This window comes from Acinonyx jubatus, chromosome A2, assembly GCF_027475565.1.
Source record: "Acinonyx jubatus isolate Ajub_Pintada_27869175 chromosome A2, VMU_Ajub_asm_v1.0, whole genome shotgun sequence".
NCBI lineage: Eukaryota > Metazoa > Chordata > Mammalia > Carnivora > Felidae > Acinonyx > Acinonyx jubatus.
Window position 1 is genome coordinate 36,281,047 of NC_069383.1, and position 21,333 is coordinate 36,302,379.

The following is a 21,333-nucleotide window of genomic DNA, read 5'->3' on the forward strand; positions in this document are numbered from 1 at the left end:
GACTCAAGCCGATAGCAACAGTCTCGTACTTAACAGAGGCCGCCACCCAGGTGCCCCCAGTTAACTTTCAAAGTACAGGGGGAGATGGGTTCCCACTGAAAATGTTATTTGTGAGACTGAATTAAACATTTTCTGGGTAAGGCATTGTTGTTGACAAAGTTGGGGGGGTATTTTTTTAGTACAGTTCAATATAATGGTCTGTGATGAATTGTAACCTCTAAGGAAATTAATTTTTTGAAGCCCCTTTCAAAATTATGTTGGCATGATTATAAATGTCAATTGTGTGCATGTGCGTGTGTGTGTGTGTGTGTGTGTGTGTGTGTATGTGGGTGTGTGTTTCTCTAATTCCTAGGGAATTCCTTGGCCAGTTATGGTAATTTTTGATGAAATTCCTTTCATTCTTTTAATTTTGTACCTAAGGATCTGTAACGTTAGTTAGAACTTGGCTACAAAATGAGGCGGGACTTTCATATCATGTATGGACTATATCACACTGACAACTTTAATTCTATGATATTAATATTATGATATTACTACTTTAATACGTTACCTTGTCCTTTCATTCAGAAATTTCTAATTATATAAGCTTAAAGAATATAGGTTTTAAATCTATCACATTTCTATAGTGATATAAAGTTATCTCCCATTAGATCACTTTTATACATGGTAGTCAGCAATACCACTTCATTTCATATAAGAAATTGGGCAAAAGGGATCTATTTGATCAAGTCCAGAAAATATTTAAGAGAAGTCAGGTTTGTGATTTAAGCTCTCTAATCTGCTGTGGCTCTGAACCAAAATGCCTCAAGCAGCCACTTATTCATAAAGAAATAAGAGGGTTCTTGTTTTATGTAGAACACTTCTAGGTAGCTTCTATCTTCAAGCATGGATTTAGTTAAGGGATAATATTTATATACCTGAAGAGTTAGCTATCAACATAGTATGTGCCAAATGGAATGACGTACTCAGAGAAAATCAATGGAGACACGGAGCAATAGGCATTAGAGAAAGGACTGTACTTGTAGGCTGCCCTCATTAGGAAGGGCATCTCAGAGGAATTGAGCTTGACGTTGAAACGGTAAACCCCGGTAGGTGGAGGAAGAGCAGGAGAGCATTTACATAGAGTAAAAAATATTTGTGGAAAAGACAGTGCGAAGGACAACGGGAGGATTTTGTTGGTCAATCAGACTGCCTAGAATGGACAGAATTGTGAAAGTCAAACTTGAAAAACAAAGTTGAAAATGAACTGTGCCCTCTTGCTAGGCTGAACATCTGAACTTTAGTCTCCCTATTCAAAGACGAAGTAGTATTTCAATTATATTAATTCAGAAAGTATTCAGGATAAATAAATGAAAAGTATGAACTGGGTTGCTAACTGTATGAAATGATATTGATTTAATTGTAAATGTTGAGCATAATTGCCCTCATGTTTTTCTCCTAACACGTTTCTACTAATCGTGTTTTATGGAAGATCCCTTACTGCCTTGAAAAACTGCTTATGGCATTTATGAACACCATTACACTTCTGCTTGTGTTTTGGGTGTCTCATGGTTTAAAATCTTTTTTATGTTATTAACCATTTTTTTTACTGTGTCTTTACCATTTTTACTATTGGAATGGTTAAATATAGGTTTTATTCCTTTCTCATTATCAATGTTAGTTGTTTCATTTTGCTATAGGTCATCCTTAATATAAAAAGCAGATATGTATGATGGCACACATTTTTAGATATTTCTAAACCTATTTCATGGTCATGCCTGGGGAAATTTTCTGTTTATAATTAGTTGATCCAAATTCTTCCTTTAAAATCTAAGGGTTATGTTTTAACTGAGTGAGAAAGATTAGTCCAGGCGTCTCAATGTTTATCCTTGTGGTTGGGCATATGGAAATTACCCTAGTATGGTCCCTTCTATAACACCGGTGACCTCAAGATTGACAGAGTATGAGTTTTGGTTAACTTGAAAGAAAAAAAATCAGAATATCAGTAGCAAAGGTCTTACTGTGCTCTTCAGCTTGTGCATGGATAGAGAATAAACAAACAAAAGACACTAGTGGCTGGAGAAATCAATCAAGGGTCTTCATACATTCAACAAGTGTTATTGAGCACATACTACACGTGCCAGATACTATTGGAAACAGCAAGGATACATTAGTGAAAAAATGACAGTCTCTTTCCTTGGTTAGCTTACATTCTAATGGAGGGAAAACTAATAAGTAATTAACATAACGAATAAGTAAGTTATGTTAGAAGATGACAAATGCAGCTGAGAATATAAAACGCAAAGCGTCATAAGAAGAATTAGTAAAGACGGCACATCACTGAGGAAATGACAACTGATCAGAGACTTGAAGAGAGTTAGTCATGAAGAAATCTGGGGGAACAGAGTCCCATGCTGAACAAAGCAGCTGGGGCAATATTTGAAGCGATTTGAAGTGATGGACCTTTCCCTTTTGTCTACTTATGTCTCCTATAGACCCTTGGGCATATTTTCCACAGGACCAGTCACTACCTCATCACAGGGTCCGTGACAGAAAGGGAAGCGTGCAGTAAAGAGAAAGCAGTTTCTCTTTGACACCATACCTTCCTAGGATCCCTTTCTCCTTTTCCTGGCTGCTTTCTGGCTGCCCAGATTCTCATATCTTATCTTTCAAAGGTCCAGCTTTTCCACTGAAGGACCAAGTTGCAGCTTTGTTCTAGTGAAGATGGAGCTGTGTTATAGTGAATCTAAACAAAGAAGAAATTTAACACTGGAGTTATTTGAATGTAAAAGCACTAAATAATTGTACCTATCATTTTTACTTCCACATATTTTGTTTATCCTGATTATAGGCTACTAGTATCATATATATATAGTATTGTACAAACTTGCATAATAAGTTTATATAAAATGAGATATGTGAAAAGATTTTTTTTTTCATAAAATCAACACCACACATATACAAACAAAGCAAACCATCGCGAAATGCCGATTCTCAAAGACAGCAAGTATAATCTTCTAAGTGCCTTCACTTGTGTATCATATCAGGAAAAAAGAAGACCAGAATATACCTGGTTGTGGCATTTTTACATGAAACATTCTCTTACATATGATAAACTCCAAAAACACGAAGCTATTAGCATTATCCACAAACTTACATTTAAACTATGAAATTGAAAGTTCTGCCTTTTTCAACACTGTTTTACTAGTCTGGGTCTAAAATTTTACAAACACTATCAGTTTTATAATAGCAATATGGTTCTTAGTGTAGAAATTATGAATGTTTCTTACCCTAAGCAACATGTAGTTTTCCTTTCAGTTAAAAAAAAAATAAGTAAATTTAGATTCACTGAAGTATGGATGGGCAATCTCCATGATGAATGAAAATTAATTGTTTTATAGACATAACAGTAGCAGAAATACAGCCTGTGTAAAATTTATATTAATGCTAGCATATTTGATTTTATGTTCCGTCTCCTCTTTCCACCCCACGAAAACTCCAAGTATTTTTACTGAAGGAATCAATTTCACACTAACCATACCTTCCCAGAGCAGCCAGTGTAGCAGCGTAAACCAGGGTTTCTCAAGTGTGGCTGCACATAGGAAAGGGGGAAAAAAGGGCACCCATACGTAGGCCCCATGACAAAGACGAATTGCACTTGTCGGGGGCTGGGCTCAGGCACAGGTATTTTTAAAAAGCTCCCCAGGTGTTTCTGTTATGCCCCAGGATTAAGAATAACTGATATAATCTGAAGACATAAACACAGGTGTTCTGAGTTAACTTTTTTAAAAAAATTGCAATTCATTTGGTCTCAGTATCCACTAATAGAGTTTAAACGAAAAGAAAGTAAATCTAAACGAAGTAACACTTTTACAGGTATGGCACGTGAGAGGGTTAAGTAATAGTAGCAATGTTAAAGATAAAGTTAATTACCATTTAGAATGAAGTAAATTTTAGAAGTTTTCTTTTAAAAGTTTGTCTTTTTGAGAATTGTGTATTTTACAAATCAGAAAATCAAGCTTTTAAAAAGTGTCTGTAATCAGATTGCAGGATCTCCTCTTCCTCCAGTCTGATCTCTCTTTGCAAACCCATGTATCTACACAGCCAGCTCCCTCCCTTCTTTCAGTTTGGGTTAGTGCTCCTAGTATTTTTTTCTGTAGGACCCCAGGCTTCCCCAGTCGTGAATGGTACAATTGTGATTTTTAAACTGCTGGTTTTATTTATCTTTCTCTACACTGTAAACTTTATGAAGGCAGAGTTTGTTTAATCTTGGCTTGTGTTTGTGGTTTAACTTCTAGTATAATGTCTAGCAAATATTAAATATCTGTCCATCGAAAACACACTGAGTTGTGTCTGACATTCTGAATTAGCATGATGTCCAATAGATGGACTGTGTCCTTCAAGCCCACTTGGTAGTACGATTCTTCAGAGTATTGACTCCAGAATCTTCCTCTGCCTTGTTGAAAGTGTGGCCGAGATACCACCTTTGGCAATGTGGCTGCATCTCAGCAGAATTTGGCTCTTGCACCCGACTCCTTCAGCAATCCCAGTCTGTGACCCAACTTCTTTAGTCACCTGCTCCTTGCCTTTTGACTCATATCAGGTTCTCAACTAGTCCTTCCAAGCACCATATTGCTCTTGTACTAATCTTCAACCATAGTCTATCTTATTGAGCCCTTCTCACTTCATCTTCTTAGGATTTCCTAGTAATAAACTTTGCTCTATTTAATCAGGGATCCAAAGACCTTCAACCGGGAGAGTCATCTTGGCACTGATGAACTCCTCCATGCTTACTCTATCTCTTCTAATGGTAGGCTCCAGACAAAATAACATGATGTTTGTACTGTGAGCTTCCTAAATCAGTTGGACTTGTTTCCTTAAATCTACATATTCATTTGGATCATTTCTGTATCTGTTTATAACTACTTCAGTCTAGAACCTAGGTAGGACCAATGACTGTTGGATGTTTTCTAGCATTTGGTATTGAAATTAGCATTAGTGAGAATGTGAAGTATAATTAGCTGCTTGTGATAATTATATTAATAAAAATTATTTATATTAAAAATAATATTTTTCCCTAAAGAGATTTAATCAAATAAAGTCTATATAGGAACTCTCCAAGGTAGCAAAGACTTTAGGGCTAATAAAAATTACAGCCATCATCCAAATTAAAAACTTTTGCACTTCAAAAGACACAGTCAAGAAAGTGAAAGGGCAACACACATAATGGGAGAAAATACAAATCGTATAACTAGTAAGTGAGTTACATGCAGAAGAATTCTTACAACTCAATAATAAAAAGAGAACTCAATTTTAAAATAAACCAAGGGGTGCCAGGATGGCTCAGTCAATTGAGCGACCAACTCTTGGTCTCAGTTCAGATCATGACCTCATGGTTTGTGGGATTGAGCACCATTGTGCAGAGCCTGCTTGGAATTCTCTCTCTCTCTCTCTCTCTCTCTCTCTCGCTGTCCTCCCCTCTCTCTGCCCTTCCCTCATTTGCACGCTCTCTCTCTCCCAAAATAAATAAATAAACTTTAGAAATTAAATAAAATGAAATAAGCATTTGAATAGATATTTCTCCAAAGAAGCTATTTTAATGACCAATAAGCACATAAAACAGTAGACAACTAATTAATCATTAGGGACATGCAAATCAAAACCACAGTGATGTATTGCTTCACACCCACTAGAATGATTATGATGGATAAGAGATAATAACAAGTGCTGGCGAGGACATAGAGAGATTAAAACCCTCATGCACTCACTAATGGTGGGATTATAAAATAGAACAGCCACTTTAAAGGAAAATAATATGACAGTTTCTCAATATGTGAAACATGGAATTATCACAAGCCCAGCAATTTCACACCTAGGTTTCTTCCAAGGGAAATGAAAACATATGCCCACGCAGATACGTAAATGTTCATAGAAGTACTGTCCACAGGAGCCAAAAGATGGAACAACCCAAATGCCTGACAACTGGTGAATGGATAAATCAAGTGTGGTGTATCTATATAGTGGAATACTATTAAACAACGAAAAGAAAGGAAGAACGGATACAGGCTACAACACTGATGAGCGTCAAAACATGATGCGCTGTGAAAGAAGCCAGACACGAAAGAACACATACGGCATAAATGTGTTTGTATGAAATGCCCAGATTAGGCAAATATATAGAGACAGGAGGATTAGTACTCCAGGGCTGGGGGTGGGGAATGAAGAGTGATTCTAAGGGACATGAACTTTCTTTTTGGGGTGCTGGAAATGTTTTAAGATTAGGTTTTTGTGATGGCACAACTCCATCATATACTAAATATACTAAAATGTACTGAAAATATACTAAATATACTAAAAATTACTGAATTGTACATTTAAAGTGGGTGAGTTTATATACACATTATACTTCTATAAGCTGTTAGCTTAAAAAAAATTACTGATTTTGTATGGAAAAAAATTACTGATTTTGTATGGAAATACGAATTTCATGATAAACAGACTTCTGTAGACCCACTGCAGAGTTTAGGGTTTATGGAATTTAGAAATAGAGTCTGTTTCTCCTGAAATGTAGTAGAGAAGCTATTGTATTTTAGACAAGGCTAGAGTAATAAAGTGCAAGAAAATGAATATGGGTAGTATACAAAGTCCCACATGAAAAGGTATTTTATAACATATTTTCTATACATGAAAATGGATAAGTTTCAAAAAATACTTGAGTATCTCTCCATGAATTCTGTAGTTAATTCTGCTGTAGGAATAAAGAATATGTTTGATCCCCTCCTTGTGGTATGTTAATTCAAAGACAAAGACGGAACAACTTTCACTCCATAATATTTTTTCTTATTGTTTCAATAGGAAATGTGGATATTACCTTCAACGTTTTGCAACATGCAAAATGCCAACATAATAGTACCAGCTAATACTTACTGATTACTTGCTCTATGCTAGACATAGAGTAGTATAAATCCATTTCTTCATTTAATGTATTACATTGGTATGAATAGTAACTCTTCTTGGTTTAATTAAATGTTTTTTTTTCTTGTGTCTTCTTTCTTGGGCTTTTCTCAGCTCTCTGTTTCTCTTTCCCCTCCCACTTTCAGGACAAATGATACTATTCACGTTTCAGGGTCTCACTTTTTAAAAACAACGACTTTTTCACGTTGCCCTGCCTTTAGCCAAAAACCAATTTGACCTTGGAGAAATATCTCAAATCAGGTTTTATGCTGAATTTTTACTGCTTTATTCAAAATGTTCAAGCGATTTGTATATGTAAACCTGCATTAAATCCAAGAAACATGGGCTGAAGGGGAGGAGGTCTTTGAATGTGAAGTGATAGATTCCACGTGAGTGCAGAATCTTTTGTGAAGAAATCCACAACAGAAGATGGAAGAAAGAAAATAGTTCACAAAAGGGGTGGGTGAAGGGTGGCAAAAAACATGTAATGCAAAATGTGGACATTTGTGAGGGATGCCTCGGTGCATTGCATTAATAATTTGCATATTAAGAAGTCACGAGTCTTCGCGTTAATGAATCCCTAACTAGTCTCTGACACAATAGACTGAACCGTCCCTAGAGGAGTCATTATGGCCTATCATGTCAATGAGCCGCATATTAATGACTCTCTTACATGCTCATCAACAGGTAGCCTAATAGGCTTCCATTGAGTTCTTTTTCATTTGCTTTTTAAATGTATCCTCTCCTTCCTTCCTTTTGTAATACTATTGTGAAGAATTGACAAAAAGGTGCATTAAGATGATTTTAATGTGTGACGTAAGTTCACAAAAGCATTAAATTTAGAAATAATGCTTTAAGCCTTACTCGGGCTGCCTAGAAAACTTTTCAAATGCAGCTAAATACAAATCCACTTGGATAATAGGGTTCTTATTTGGATTTTAACATAAACCATCCAACCCAATTTATCATATTTCTCTTTTCCCTGATATATCAATTTATGCTGTGATTAGCATAAGTAGAAGAGCTAGTTTGGAACTATATTGGTGAAACTGAATTGCTTGAGAATGGAAGTGAATTACAACGGATTTCATATCATAAACACTCATTAAAACTAAAAAACAGTCACTGATAATACATAAAAAATTCAAAACATAGAGGAAATAGACATGTATAATTCCATAGCAAGGAAGAAACAAGCTAAGAATGACTTTATAGCTTTTAAATTTAACAAAGGTAGTCACAGGAAGGCACTGCGTATTGGAACTTTTCTAACTTGCTTTGTCATGCCTCTACGTTTGTTGGTCCCAATTATTATATTTAAGATATCTGGTGAATTTTTACAAACATAAAACCTGTGATCTCCTAGAAGAAATACTGCAGAATTGTTCTTTCAGTATTTCTACTGAACTGTATACCATCTCACCCAACTTACTATCCAGATGAAGGAAAGAGTATTGACACATGCTTGAAATTCTTGGTTAGGAGACAGGAATGGACAGAAGCTGGGAAAAAAGTTGGAGAAGTTTCTGAGCACTTTGTTCCCCATAAAAAAAAATGAATTACTACTTGTCAACACTGCTATCTTGAGACACAGTTGAGGGCAAAGATGCTCAGGTGAATAGTTGCAGGCTGGTGCTCTGACTTCATACCCATCACCCTTACTTCGGCAACAATTCCTTCCGAGAGGTGTCACTTCTGGAATGATTGGATTTTCAAGTCTGGAAGTCTCATGCTCCTTTGTATTGACTCCGTCTTCCAACCCTTCCAAACATACACTGGATATATCAATTTACACTTTAAAGTACTTTCTCTCTTTTTTTCTATAGAAATATTTATTTATTTATTTATTTATTTATTTATTTATTCAGTGCTTCACACATTTATTTTATTTACTTTTAAGAGATATTTTGGTCACTGTGGGGGTCGAAATTGCTTTTTCTTAAAACAGTTTCAAAACGACACGTAACACAAATGCTATAGAGCTGGGATGTCAAAGCTCTGGATTTAACAAACCAAATAGCTTAGGCAATGCTTACATGTAGATTCCACAAAGAAAACATGTTGAATCAGAATTTCTTAAACTGCAATTAGCTGGCTCAGTAGTCAGGACTCTGTGAATAATGACTTTTTACACCACCAGAGACAAAATCAGTATCATTATGAAAAAAATAATGCCTGCAATTTAGTATCTTCTGGAAAAAAAATTCACATGACAACACTCTGATAATTTTTGAAAGATGGAGATGGTATAAAGCTCTTTGCAATCACTTTGCTGGGGAATTGTGGAGAAAAAGAATGTCAGACTTCTGAAGTAGCAAGAGTCTCAGCTGAATAATCACTAGTTTCTTGTCACCCACCTACTCCATGGGTGACAATTACTTCCTTTAAAACTCAAGTGAAATAAGGACTTTGGGCCAATAAGTTTAAGAATATTTTCTGAAATCTCTTTGATGTGTATTCTTTAGTTTTTCCAGTACCTATCGCTTACAAACATTCACATTTCTCCCTCAGTGGAGTATAACGAGTATAACTGGCAGGACGTGGCAGAGGCCCCCCTTGGGCCAGGTTTACCTATAAGCCTTCTTCTCTTAAAATTCATGGATTCTACTTATAATCACATCTCCTCCCAAAGCAACCTACAATGTTTGGTTCACACTTGGCTCTCCAAGATCCTCCTACATCCTCACAAATTAGTACCTCTTTAGAAAATACACGTTGCCACAAAATGACACATGTTGCCCAGATGCCATCACAGAATTAAATCTAAGTAGTTGTTGTTTTGTTTTGTTTTGTTTTTTGTTTTGTTTTTGTCCTGATTCCTGTGAGGTGAAGTGAGCAAGAAAAAAAAAAAAAGCACCTAGTGCTTTGACATAACAAAGCAGATTCGAAGGGGCAATCCTGAGTAGGAAAAAGAGTGACAAAATGAAGAAACTTTGGAAAAGAAACTTAACAAAGAATTTTTCAGCAAACGTATGTTTTTCAGTTATTGAAATTTCCTGCATCAAGAAGGCACAGTACCATTGTTTCCAGTACATATTCACAATCAAGCACTGAGGCAATGGGCAATGCTCTAACTGAGAAATAGAAGTAGAGATTTTCAGAAATGTAGTAAATGGAAAACAGGTAAATGACTCTATAAAACCATCTGCTCCCTAATGTCATGGTATGTGTTTAGTTTCTCGAATGCTTGAGCAGTTCACTAGAGTTTACGCAAGGGGCGCGTGGTTTGCCATGGTTTACGATTATATTTTAAAAGTAATAAATTAGCTTATATGTTACGTATTATCCAATACACTTATTTATCCCAACCAGTTTTGATACTGGTAATGTTCCATTATTTGAAACGTTCTACCTGGACAAAAGTAAAATAATGTGGAAATACATGATTCTGTCACCTTTATTACAAAGAATAGAAGATGAGCTCACACACTGTGCAGGTAGGCTTTCTATCAATTTGAACTGATACTGCTGGTCATAAGATTTTATCAAGAGTTTATTTTTGACTGTATTACAATTTTAGGTTAACAGCTGTTTCTACTGATTCTTCTAGCATTTTGATTTTTTTAATTAGCTTAAGAAATTTCCAAATCAAACATGTCAAAATTATATTCATAGATACTCCTATTATTTATATAAATATAGAACTCTAAAACTGGAAGGCATGCTATTTAATAGCAAAAGTGAGAAGAGCAAATTCCTTCCAACTTGAACAATAAAGGGGTTGACAAGTGGTGGATGCCAGGCTGTGCGGAGAAGGTTCGTGGAGCTCAGTGGAGTCTCAGCAAGGAAATCCCTTGATGCGTTATCAGTGCTTGCCATGGATGCTAGAGAGCGAGGCCAGCATGAGGGTATTGTATTTGATATCCCTAATCTAATCCAGAGCTTTTGCTTTAAAGATAAGGAATGTGATGTCCACAAAAACCATGTTCCTTACCGTATTAGTTATTCATCTCCAGATTCAGCATCGAAGGGAATATAAAGCCATTTAAAAATTTTGAAGTTTTTCTTTAAGATGATTTCCTGCTTCTTTCAATCCCTGTTAATAATGCAGAGCTGTCTTCCTTTTACTGTCCTTTCTTTATCATCAAGGAACTGAACGTAACTCGTCTTTCAATCTAAATCCCTTATGCATCATGCCTTTAAATGTTTTTCCTTAGATACGTCTGTGCACAATTAGAAATTAATCTCTTTAATTCTCTCTCTTTTGATCATATATTTCACTTCTGTTTTCAGTTTTATTCATGATTAAGAGAAGACTCCAGGTATTGTAACACCAAAGGAATAGATATTAAGCGCTAGTAGTTAGTTAATGTATTACAAACTTTACCTCTCATTAAGTACAAGCTTTTGCTTCCTTTCTTCCTCTAGTTCAGAAATGGCTAAAATAAAAATGTCTGAAAGTCTTTTTGGTATTTCTAGAAGTAGCCATTTGTCTGTGCCAATGTCAAGGCTAATGTACTCTTCTTTTTTAAAAAATCTCAATTGAGGTACATATTTTTTTTCTAATTTAAAAGCTCTCCATTCATTTATTTTCCTTTCTTTCTTTAAAGGAGGATGATAGAGGAAATAAAATGAGGTCCCCAGCTTGGAACAAAAGGACAGGCTGAACTTCTCAGTTCAACGTTTATTTACTCTTTAGCTGTTTATCTCAGAGTGGAAGTTTGCTTCTCTTTGAGCAATGCCAAGCATTTTCAAGCAGTGTTAAGGAGACACAGAGACAAGTCATGACTCACTTTGGAAGTGATCCTTTTTTATGCCAACTTTTTTATTCCTCTTGGAAAAGAGTTACACTTTTGCTGCCTACAACCTAATCCTGACATTTACCCTGATTGGTTAGGTAATTCCATCACATCAGACGTAGATTGTGTGGAATGGGTCTCCGAGATGTTTCACTCCTATTTTAAGAGACATATGAACTTTTAGCACAATGGCATTACAGGACCTTAGGAAAACTGTATGATTACTTACACAAAACCTACTACATTTTGACAGTGTTAAAGCAGAAGGTCCATATACCCAGAAACTGCAGTAGCATTAACTCAGTGCCCAGATCTTGACACTGAATAAAACAACTGGGTGATAGAACAAAGTGTGAATTAACATTCCCATGCACACTGTATTTGGAGAGGACTCTTTTAAATAAAATGTTACTTTCACTGAAGATCTGGTGATTTTTCTTTGGAGGATGGTCCTCTAAGAAGGGCACACTAAAAACAACTAAGCAAGTATGCTATCATGGGTGGCAAATTTTACTCTTGAAAGTAGCTTGTGAATTAAAGATATGAGAGAATATAGGGTAAACATTAAAAAAATACAGGTAAGTCCAAGTAAAAGGAAAAAGATGGGACTTTGGCGCTATGGTGTTATAAAACATATTTACCACACAATAGTGATAATAATAATAAACTTATCAAACACTTACACATATTGAGACTATATTAAATAATAGCCCTATATAAAGAGGAGGCAATATTTTGGAGAAAGTTGAGGCATAGAGAGGTTAAGTATTATGTCTGAAGTCACATGGCTAGTAAGTGGTGAATGAGATGTGCATCCAAGCCTTTCTTTTTCACTCTGGTTTGACCCTCTATGAGAGAACATTGGCATGGTGACCAAGAAATCTGAACATAGTCCTAGTTTACTTACTAGTTAGTGTGTGTGACTTCTGCCATATTGTTTCACTAGGCTTTAGTTTCTCTGTCTATGATATGATGGGATGGGACTATCCAAGTATGAGGCCTCTTACAGAACTGAGGTCCTATGAATTGAAGGAGTTTGGCAAAAAAAAGTAGGATAACATTTCTGAAGTTACATGAGGCTAAGAAGTTGAGCGTCTGTAGAACTGACTCAAGTTGGGAGTTATTAACTGCTGACTCATAAACACAAATTATTGTTTTCTTGTTAATTCATTAGATAGGTTGCAAATACCTTTCAATTTCTACCTTATCGATGTTTCATCATTTTATTCTATAAGATACCTAGACTGGTCTGTTTTCCAATGTACTTATTTTCTGGGTATATGTGATACATAAACAGTTATTTTGTACATAGAGCTGCAGCCATCCTTACAGAATTGGATGTGACTTGCTGAAAAGTCAGAGACATAAGGAGCTACTTCCTGCATCACTTTCCTGGATTCTTAGAGTGTCTTCCTGCAGCCCTTATATGAACAGTGAGACTAGATGTTTTCAAACACTAGAACATCTACTAAAAAATGAAGTTCTACTAAAAAATGCAGTTCCTACTCCCCACTCCAGACATGCTGATTCAGAACTGGTTTTGGACCTTCAAAGCAGCATTTGTAAATGAGTACCAGGTCATTTTTTGAAGGAGCTCAGTGAACCACATTTTAAGAAGCATTGTTAGGATTTTAAGTTTGTGCCTGTTGAACTGGCTGACTACTATTTGATACCCAGGGTTTTGATCTTTCATTCTTCCTAAATTGTATCTTAAATTGCTTGACATATTTAAAATAGCTCTTTTTTACTGATAACATACTTGTACATGACACTTTAAACTTAGAATTGCCGCTCCCCTCCTCCCTAACTAGCGTTACTTCTTATTTTCAACTTAGAGGCCAGATCCTCCTGGAAACTATTTCTACCCCATCTTCCACCCCACTGAACACACACTTATTACACAGTGATTTGTGTAAAAAGTATCTGTCTTCCCACGGGTTTGGGAGCTCTTTGAGGGCAGGAACTCGGTCTTATTCGTTGTGATGATCTAGTACAATATTTGGAAATTTGTGGGCACTCAAACATTTGTTAAATGATGCTTGATTGAATGAATGAATACAGATTGCTATATATTTTGTTACTATTACATTTCAAAGGGATCATTATTAACTGGAAATCATTAATTTCTTTACACATCCAAAACATATTTATTATCTACTTGAGGCCATCACATAAAATTTCAGTACTATATCCCATTTCTCTGAAGTGGGGGGAAATTTTTAAATGTAAAGATGTTGCAAGCCTTTGTGCAATGGTATTATGAGAGGTAAAAGAAAAACAACATAATCTGGGCATTTTTCACTCAATAAGAACTAATTTTCATTTCCCATTTTGTCAAAAGCCCAAAGGCTTTCTAAGCCTAACACATTTCCTTCAATGAAACTCATCTGCTTTCCTTCACCCTTGCTTCGCCTCCTGATTTCTCCATCTCAGGTGAGGGTAGTTCCATCCTTTGGAATTCTGAAACTAGAAACCTCTGCATTAGCCTTTATTTCTCTTTACCCATAAGTGTTTTCTAAATAGGAGAGTGTGTTACAAAGTCTTATCAAACTAACACGGAGTAAGGGAACTGGGTTTGGGGCCAGGAGGGCCCACGAAAGCAGAAGAATGACTCTCTCCACTGCCTATCACTAGGGAAGGGGCCACCTGTGCAACAAGACCCAATGGACTCTGTGCACTGACACACACCACATCTATATCGGGGTTTGCAAATCTGCCTCGCATGAAATCACTTTAGGAGATTACCAGTAATATCATTGTCCATTCCCCCCACCCCACCTCCATGTGCAGGTCTATTAATTTAAAACTTACAGAGATAGGACCTGGTGCTTCTGATGTGAAAGGAGATTTGGGGAACTGTTGTTGTATGAAGAGCTATAGTTTTTATGGGAAAAGAGAAGGACAAGGCAGCAGGGCTCCTGAACAACTGGCATGCTTAAAGTTCCGTTATGAGCTTGATCTCTAGTTCCTTAGAAATTCATCAAGATAGAATGCCCAAATCTAGCAAAACAAGTTGGCTCCAACCTAGAGGCTGACTGGTAACTAGTTAGAATATTATGGGCCCAGGTGAACAGAATGGATGAAGAGGCATTTTCTTTTTCCCCAGTGAAGGACTAGAATAATACCCAGAAAACTAATAAGCATAACTTGAGGGTCCCCTGTCTAAGCATGTGAGATTAGGGAGGAAGGTGCTTCTCATGGGTACCTGAGAAGCAGATCACCCAGCCCATAAGAGACCAGAAACCACCCTGGAGACTAATTCAGCACCGTACTGACTGGTAGTGCAGGAGCCCCAGTTAACTACCAGACTTAACTCTCCCTTACTTAGGTCTTAGGAGGAAAAATAGTAGATTTCTAAATCTCATGAGTGCATTAGTTTTAGTCATTTTTTAAATCTATCTACAGGAATTGATCAACAATCATATTGTTGCCACATCAAAAGGATGTAGCATTTCATTCCTCTCCTCTTTCCTCTTGGCCATCGCCTTTAACCCTCATCATTTTGTGCCTGAAATACTGTAGTCATCTCATGGCTAGTCTTTTTGCCCCACCACGGCTCATTCTATCCAGGTTCTCCTTAGAAAGGTCCCTTAATGTACCTCTAGAGACTGGTTCTGAAATGGACATCTGACCATGTCTCTCTCCCATTGAACTCCCTTTACCCACCACGCCTGCAGTGGCTAAAAACATGCTTAAAGAACTCAGATCCACTGCCCCACATGCTAAGCCCTTTAAAACATGCTCAAAAACAAACTGATGGTTACTAGAGAGGAGATAGGGGCATGAGGAGTGGGTTGAATAGGTGATGGGGATTAAGGAGTGCACCTGTTGTGATGAGCACCAGGTGTTGTATGGAAGCGTTGAATCACTAAATTGTACACCTGAAACTAATATTACACTGTGTGTTAACTAACTGATATTTAAATAAAAACAAAAAAAACGTACTCAAACTAGCTCCAGTTCTGTTCCTTGGCATTCATCCCCCCCCCCCCAAAATGCAATCCAAACCATCTGAACATTTTATTTCTGAATGTGTCTCGTTCTTTTGTGCCTTCTTAAATCCCTTAAATACCCTTAAATCTTTTACCACTTGTTATTGCCTCTGTCTGGAATGACCTTGCCATTCTTCTCTCATTGCCAGGTTCCTACTTTTCTCAATAACTCAGTAACTCAAAATGTTATTTCCTTTGTAAAAAATCCCATGATTCTCCCACAGAATAACCTCCTTGTTTCTGTCCTCTCTTTTTTTGTCTTAGAGAATATGTATAATATTCTATAATTTATTATAATATTTATCACTTATTATGATTATAATTGCCTATTGATGCACCTATTTTAGTCATTACATTATAGCTTCCTAGAAATAAAAGGCTATAGTTTATTTATCTTGAATTTTCCAGTGTTTATTGGAAGTTATGAGAGTGGGTGATCAAAATATCTTCTAGAAGAATCAATGGCCCTTTTTTAAAAAAGTGTTTTATTTTTATTTATTTTGAGAGAGAGAGAGAGAGTGGGAGTGGGGCAGAGAGAGAATCCCAAGCAAGCTCTGCACTGTCAAGACAAAAAGGTAAAGACCAGGGAAGAGTAGAAAGGATGTTACGCATTTATTGAACATTTATTATGCCAATATTATGGGCCAGGCAGTGTGTTAGCCACTGGCAATACAAATAAATAAGAAACTTGCCCGCTTACAAAGGGCTCAGAGAACATAAAAGGGAGACTAGAAACATCCAATAATGCTTTTCATTTCTATGAAAATTGTGTATAGTTCTAGCCCTATCATCATCAACTTATCTTTCTCCTCAATTTTTCTAAAGTTGTTTTAATTATACTCTTTAGATGTAATGGTCATGACTGATACTTTGAGTTTCAGAGTGGGATTTGATCTATAGACATCCTCTAATCTAATCAAAAGAGCAACTCATTTGTCTTAACAAATTATCTGAAACTAGAGTTTAAGTAGATATTTTAAATAATGTAATAAGCACCTGCAAAACTACCACTCAAAACAATAACCAACTCCTAACCATCTCATTTTCTCATTCCTCACCCCAAATTGTCCCACCTAATATAACCATAATCTTGAAAATCAAGCCTTCTTGATTATTTAGCTTTTTAGTATATTCTGTTTTCCTTCATATATGTATTCAAATTATTTCAGTAGTTTTTAGCATATAAAAAAGAACATCCTCTGATGTAATGTTTTTGGACTATTCATTTAATGTTATGTTACTAAGATTTATCCATATTGTTGTATGTCTCTTTGGTTTATTAATTCTGAGTGCTATGTAATATTCTTTTTTGTGATATGCCATAGTTTTGTGTCTACTTTTCTGTTGATGGGCATTTGGGTTGTTTCAAGATTCTGTAGTTGATAGCAATTTTTATCAATTAAATAGATATAAAAGAGTATCTCCTTGTGGTCTTGATTTACATTTCTCTGTTCTCTAACCATACTGACTACCCCTTTATGTGCATATTATAGGCTTATATGAAGTTTCTCTTCTATGAAATGTCTGTCCCTCTCCCCTGATTCTATTGAAATGTTTGTACTTTCTTATTGATTTGTAGGAGTTCTTTATGTAGTCTTGATACTTATTTGTGTTGATTTTGCATTCTTTCCTAGTTTGTAATTTATACATTTCTCTTATAAATATGTATTTTAATGAACCAGTTTTAAATTTCAATATAGTTAGGCTGACAATCCTTTTTATAGCCACTTTTTTTCTTCTTATTTAAGAAAATGTTTCCTACTCTGAAGTCCATAAGATATTCACATGCATTTTCTATTAAGAATTTCAAGGTTGCTGGGGCACCTGGGTGTTTCAGTCAGTTGAGTGTCTGACTTCAGCTCAGCTCACCATCTTGCGGTTTGTGAGTTCAAGCCCCGCGTTGCGCTCTGTGCTGACGGCTCAGAGCCTGGAGCCTGCTTCAGATTCTGTGTGTGTGTGTCTCTCTCTCTGCCCCTCCTCCACTCACACTCTCTCTCTCTCTCTCTTTCTCCTTCAAAAATAAACATTAAAAAAATTTTTTAAGAATTTCAAGGTTGTTGACATTTCAGATCTTCATCCATCCAGAGTAGATTTCTGAATATAGGTTGTGCCAATTTCATTTTTTTTCTCATAACAATAGTCATTTTCCCTGTCTCCATGTATTGGGAAATCTTTTATTACCTGGTATGTGACATACTATGATTGTCATATACCCAAGTTATAGATATGTGAGAATCTTTACTAAGCTCTCGATCTTTGTCTGTCTCTGTGCCAACATAACTGTCTTTTTGAAGTTTGTTTATTTTGAGAGAGAGAAAGAGAGAGGGGTGGGAGAAGGGGTAGAGAGAAAGAGAATCCCAAGCAGACTCTGTGCTATTAGCACAGATATGGGGCTAGAGCTCATGAACCGTGAGATCATGACCTGAGTCAAAATCAAGAGTCAGACACTTAACCAACTGAACCAGCCACCCAGACACCCACAACATAACTGTTTTAGTAACTAAAACTTCATAAGATCTCTTGAAATGAGGTAGAACAAGCTTTCCTCACAGCTACTTCTCAGAAATATTTCTTCTTTCTTCAGTCTTTTGTTCTCTTTAAAACCATATTTTCAAATTTTATAAAAGACTGTTGTGGAATTTTGTTTAGAATTGGATTGAATCTGTGGATCAATTTGGGAAAGAATACTTTCATATATCTTCTTCTTATCTATGAACATGGTATGTTTCTTAATTTTTCTAGGTTTTTAGTATTTCTTGATACAATTTTATTCTTTTCCTTGTAGGAGTCTTACACATCTTCTATTAGTTTACTGCATAGATATTTGATATAATATTTAAATTTCATGTAGTTCAGCTTCTCTTTCTTGTATTTATTCCTGAATCTAAGATCCACCCCCCCCCCATATTTCTGTATTTACATGTTTTGTAAGACACCAGTGTAATAATACACAGTTTAGTAACTAATTATCCCCAAAATGAGTTAGAAGCAGGTTTATTTCCTTTTGATGCACTTATTTTTTAAAAATTGAAGTATCTTAGAGAATTAATTTAGAAAAATGATTGAGAGCATTTTGGTTAGTAAAAACAGAAGGCTTTAAATGTCTATGATTTTCCCTCTACAAATGAGATTTTTCAACACTGTTATGGGAATAAAGAGGAAGCAAGAACAATCAAATGATATTTAATGGTTTGGGTTTTTTAAAGCTCCTATATATTAGGTGTGTGGAGAAAGGAAAATGCATCAATTTGCAGTTAAATTCCATAAAAATAAATCTTTGCATATTTACTGGCCTCATTAAACGATACAGATTTATAGATTAAGTCAGTATCCACTATGTAAATGCTATATTTTTTCCAGTGATACTATATTTATATAGAAACATTATTTTATTTAATGGGCCCACTGGAAAATACCAAATATTTTTGGTGAAGTTACAATGAAGCATCATAAATATATACAAAACTGAATTTCTTTCTTGCATAGTCCAGATGGAAGAATTTGCAGTTTTCTCATGATTTGTTGAAAAAGATTGGCTTTCCTGGAAATTGGATCAACACTATCCACGTAATGAAGAGTAGACTGTATTATACAACTTTATCAGACATTGCCAACTCTCTACGTGCATTTTATTCAAGAAAAGTCATTGAGAAAAGTCACTAGAAGAAAATTCAGCTGAGACAATATAAGAAAATGTGGACACTGGGCCAATCGTTTCTGATAGATTGGCTTGTGACATAGCTATACACAAAATAGGCTTTTTCAGCAACATTTTTCTTGCTGAGTGTCATGGACAAATCTAAATCCTAATGATTCCACAAATAAAACTACAAATGGAGTACATTTGAAATAAAAATATTTTTACCTTTCTTAATCACAATGCAGAATATTATCATAAAGGAAGTATAACCCAAATAATTTTAAAGAAAGAAAATATATGCTTTCATATGAGCAATCTGAAGTCTTGGTTGTAAAATTAGCCTTTGGCAATACACACATAAAGTCTTTGAACTGAGTATAAATTTAGCTGCCTTTCAGTTTTTTAGTAAGTTTGTTGTTTTCTCCTTTCCTGAAAGGAGAGTTAATGTTGTATCCATCCAAATGAAAGAATTTTGAGTAAAGTAGAACACAAAAAATTAATCATTAGAACATTAAAAAACAATTTCCATGACCACAAATGGACTGACAGTTCATAAAACTTTAGCATTTAAACCAAGAGAAAAATGTTCTCACTTGCAAATATTGAATTCATGAATGATGGAATAATCAACATTTACACTTATTTTTACTTTGGTTATGTAAGTTTTAATATAGGCAACATAATCTTATTTAGAAATACAGCATTATGGAAGTTGTTTTTAAATTTTTCTACTACTAATATTTGCTACTGAATTATTCTAAGAAATCAATTTTATTTATAAAGCATACAAAGTAACGCAAGAAAATATGAAAGGTTATATAATACTTACTTGGCTTGCTATTTGTTTGACTTTCCCCCTGTACAAAAAATACTTAGAAGATGTAGTCCCAGAAAACATGTCTAACATTTTGTTTTAAATTTGACAGTAAAGAAGAATCATTATTGACATCAGATGAGAATGACTTTGAGAATTCAAAGATTACAGGTACTATTTTTTATTTGATTTATTCAAATTAATTTTTAAACAAAGTCTGTGTCTTTTGTTAAAGCCTATGATGATAATAATCTCACATAGATACAATTGTATTAACTTTGCAGATACCTACATCCCAACAATTGTTTGTTCCCATGAAGACAAGGAAGACTCAGAAACCAGTAATCAAAATGTAAAAGACGTAAACAGGGAACATGATGAACATAATGAAATAGAATTAGAGTTGATGGTAAGTGTTCTGGTTGCCACGGTATTAGAGACGATGAATCCATTTATGCTTCAAAGATGCTGCAACGCCTGCCTTTCGATAGTTTCAACTAATATAATTTGCAAATGTGAAAGCACAGCCTATTCTGTCCTTGCATCTCTAGCTTGATCAACAAGGCACTTTGATTTCAGTATGTTGCTTCTGGTCTCTGCAGTGGTAAATTAATGACATTCATTTCTTATCTCTTTACCAGCGGCTCTGAGTAATAGTTTGTAGGAATTATAGAAGAGGTAGCACTATCCTGATGTGCATTTCTAATCTTTGTGACAAGTGCACACTTAGCATAAATTCATCTCTAAAATGAGAGGGCTGGGCTAGATGATTGTTAGAGTCTGTCCAGCTCTTCAAGTGTGATTCTTGCATTTAGCAGCATTTTTAAAAACTTACTTCCATCTTTATGAGACCCCCACAGTTCTATGTTGTTGGAAAGTATTAAATTACCAAATGAGGAGAAAATAGCCTGTGCTATATTTTTTAAACAGGAAACAAATCCAGCACTGTACAATTTAGTATTAAATTTGTTATCATAAATTTCACACTTGGTGAACATTCAATCTATTTGGAATTTTGGGGGGGATGGTTTAGATAGCATTTTTATCACAAAGGAAGAAATGGGAGTAAATGAGTCACATAATGCAATTTATCCTTTACTGTATTTGGTTGGAGCTCATATCATTAGGATACATGGATTCATAATCATCTAAGATTAAAATGACATTTGCCTCTTCAAGTGTCAGAGCTGGAAAAGAAAAGAAATAGAGCTCATC

The 21,333-nt window shown here is 35.4% G+C and overlaps 1 protein-coding gene and 1 long non-coding RNA gene across 2 annotated transcripts in view; one reads left to right on the plus strand and one right to left on the minus strand.

Annotated features, from left to right (window-relative positions):
• The window catches only part of LOC113604123 (uncharacterized), a 161,531-nt gene that overhangs the window by 84,516 nt on the left and 55,682 nt on the right, over nt 1-21,333 (minus strand). Inside the window, exon 4 of the long non-coding RNA XR_008296711.1 lies at nt 2,582-2,725. This is a non-coding gene — a long non-coding RNA (uncharacterized LOC113604123). The remainder of the gene's footprint in view (nt 1-2,581; nt 2,726-21,333) is intronic.
• Nucleotides 1-21,333, plus strand: part of PPP1R3A (protein phosphatase 1 regulatory subunit 3A) — a 38,572-nt gene that overhangs the window by 12,829 nt on the left and 4,410 nt on the right. The window contains exons 2-3 of the mRNA XM_015067342.3: nt 20,231-20,289; nt 20,403-20,527. Of these exons, the coding sequence (XP_014922828.1) occupies nt 20,231-20,289; nt 20,403-20,527 (184 nt within the window). The remainder of the gene's footprint in view (nt 1-20,230; nt 20,290-20,402; nt 20,528-21,333) is intronic.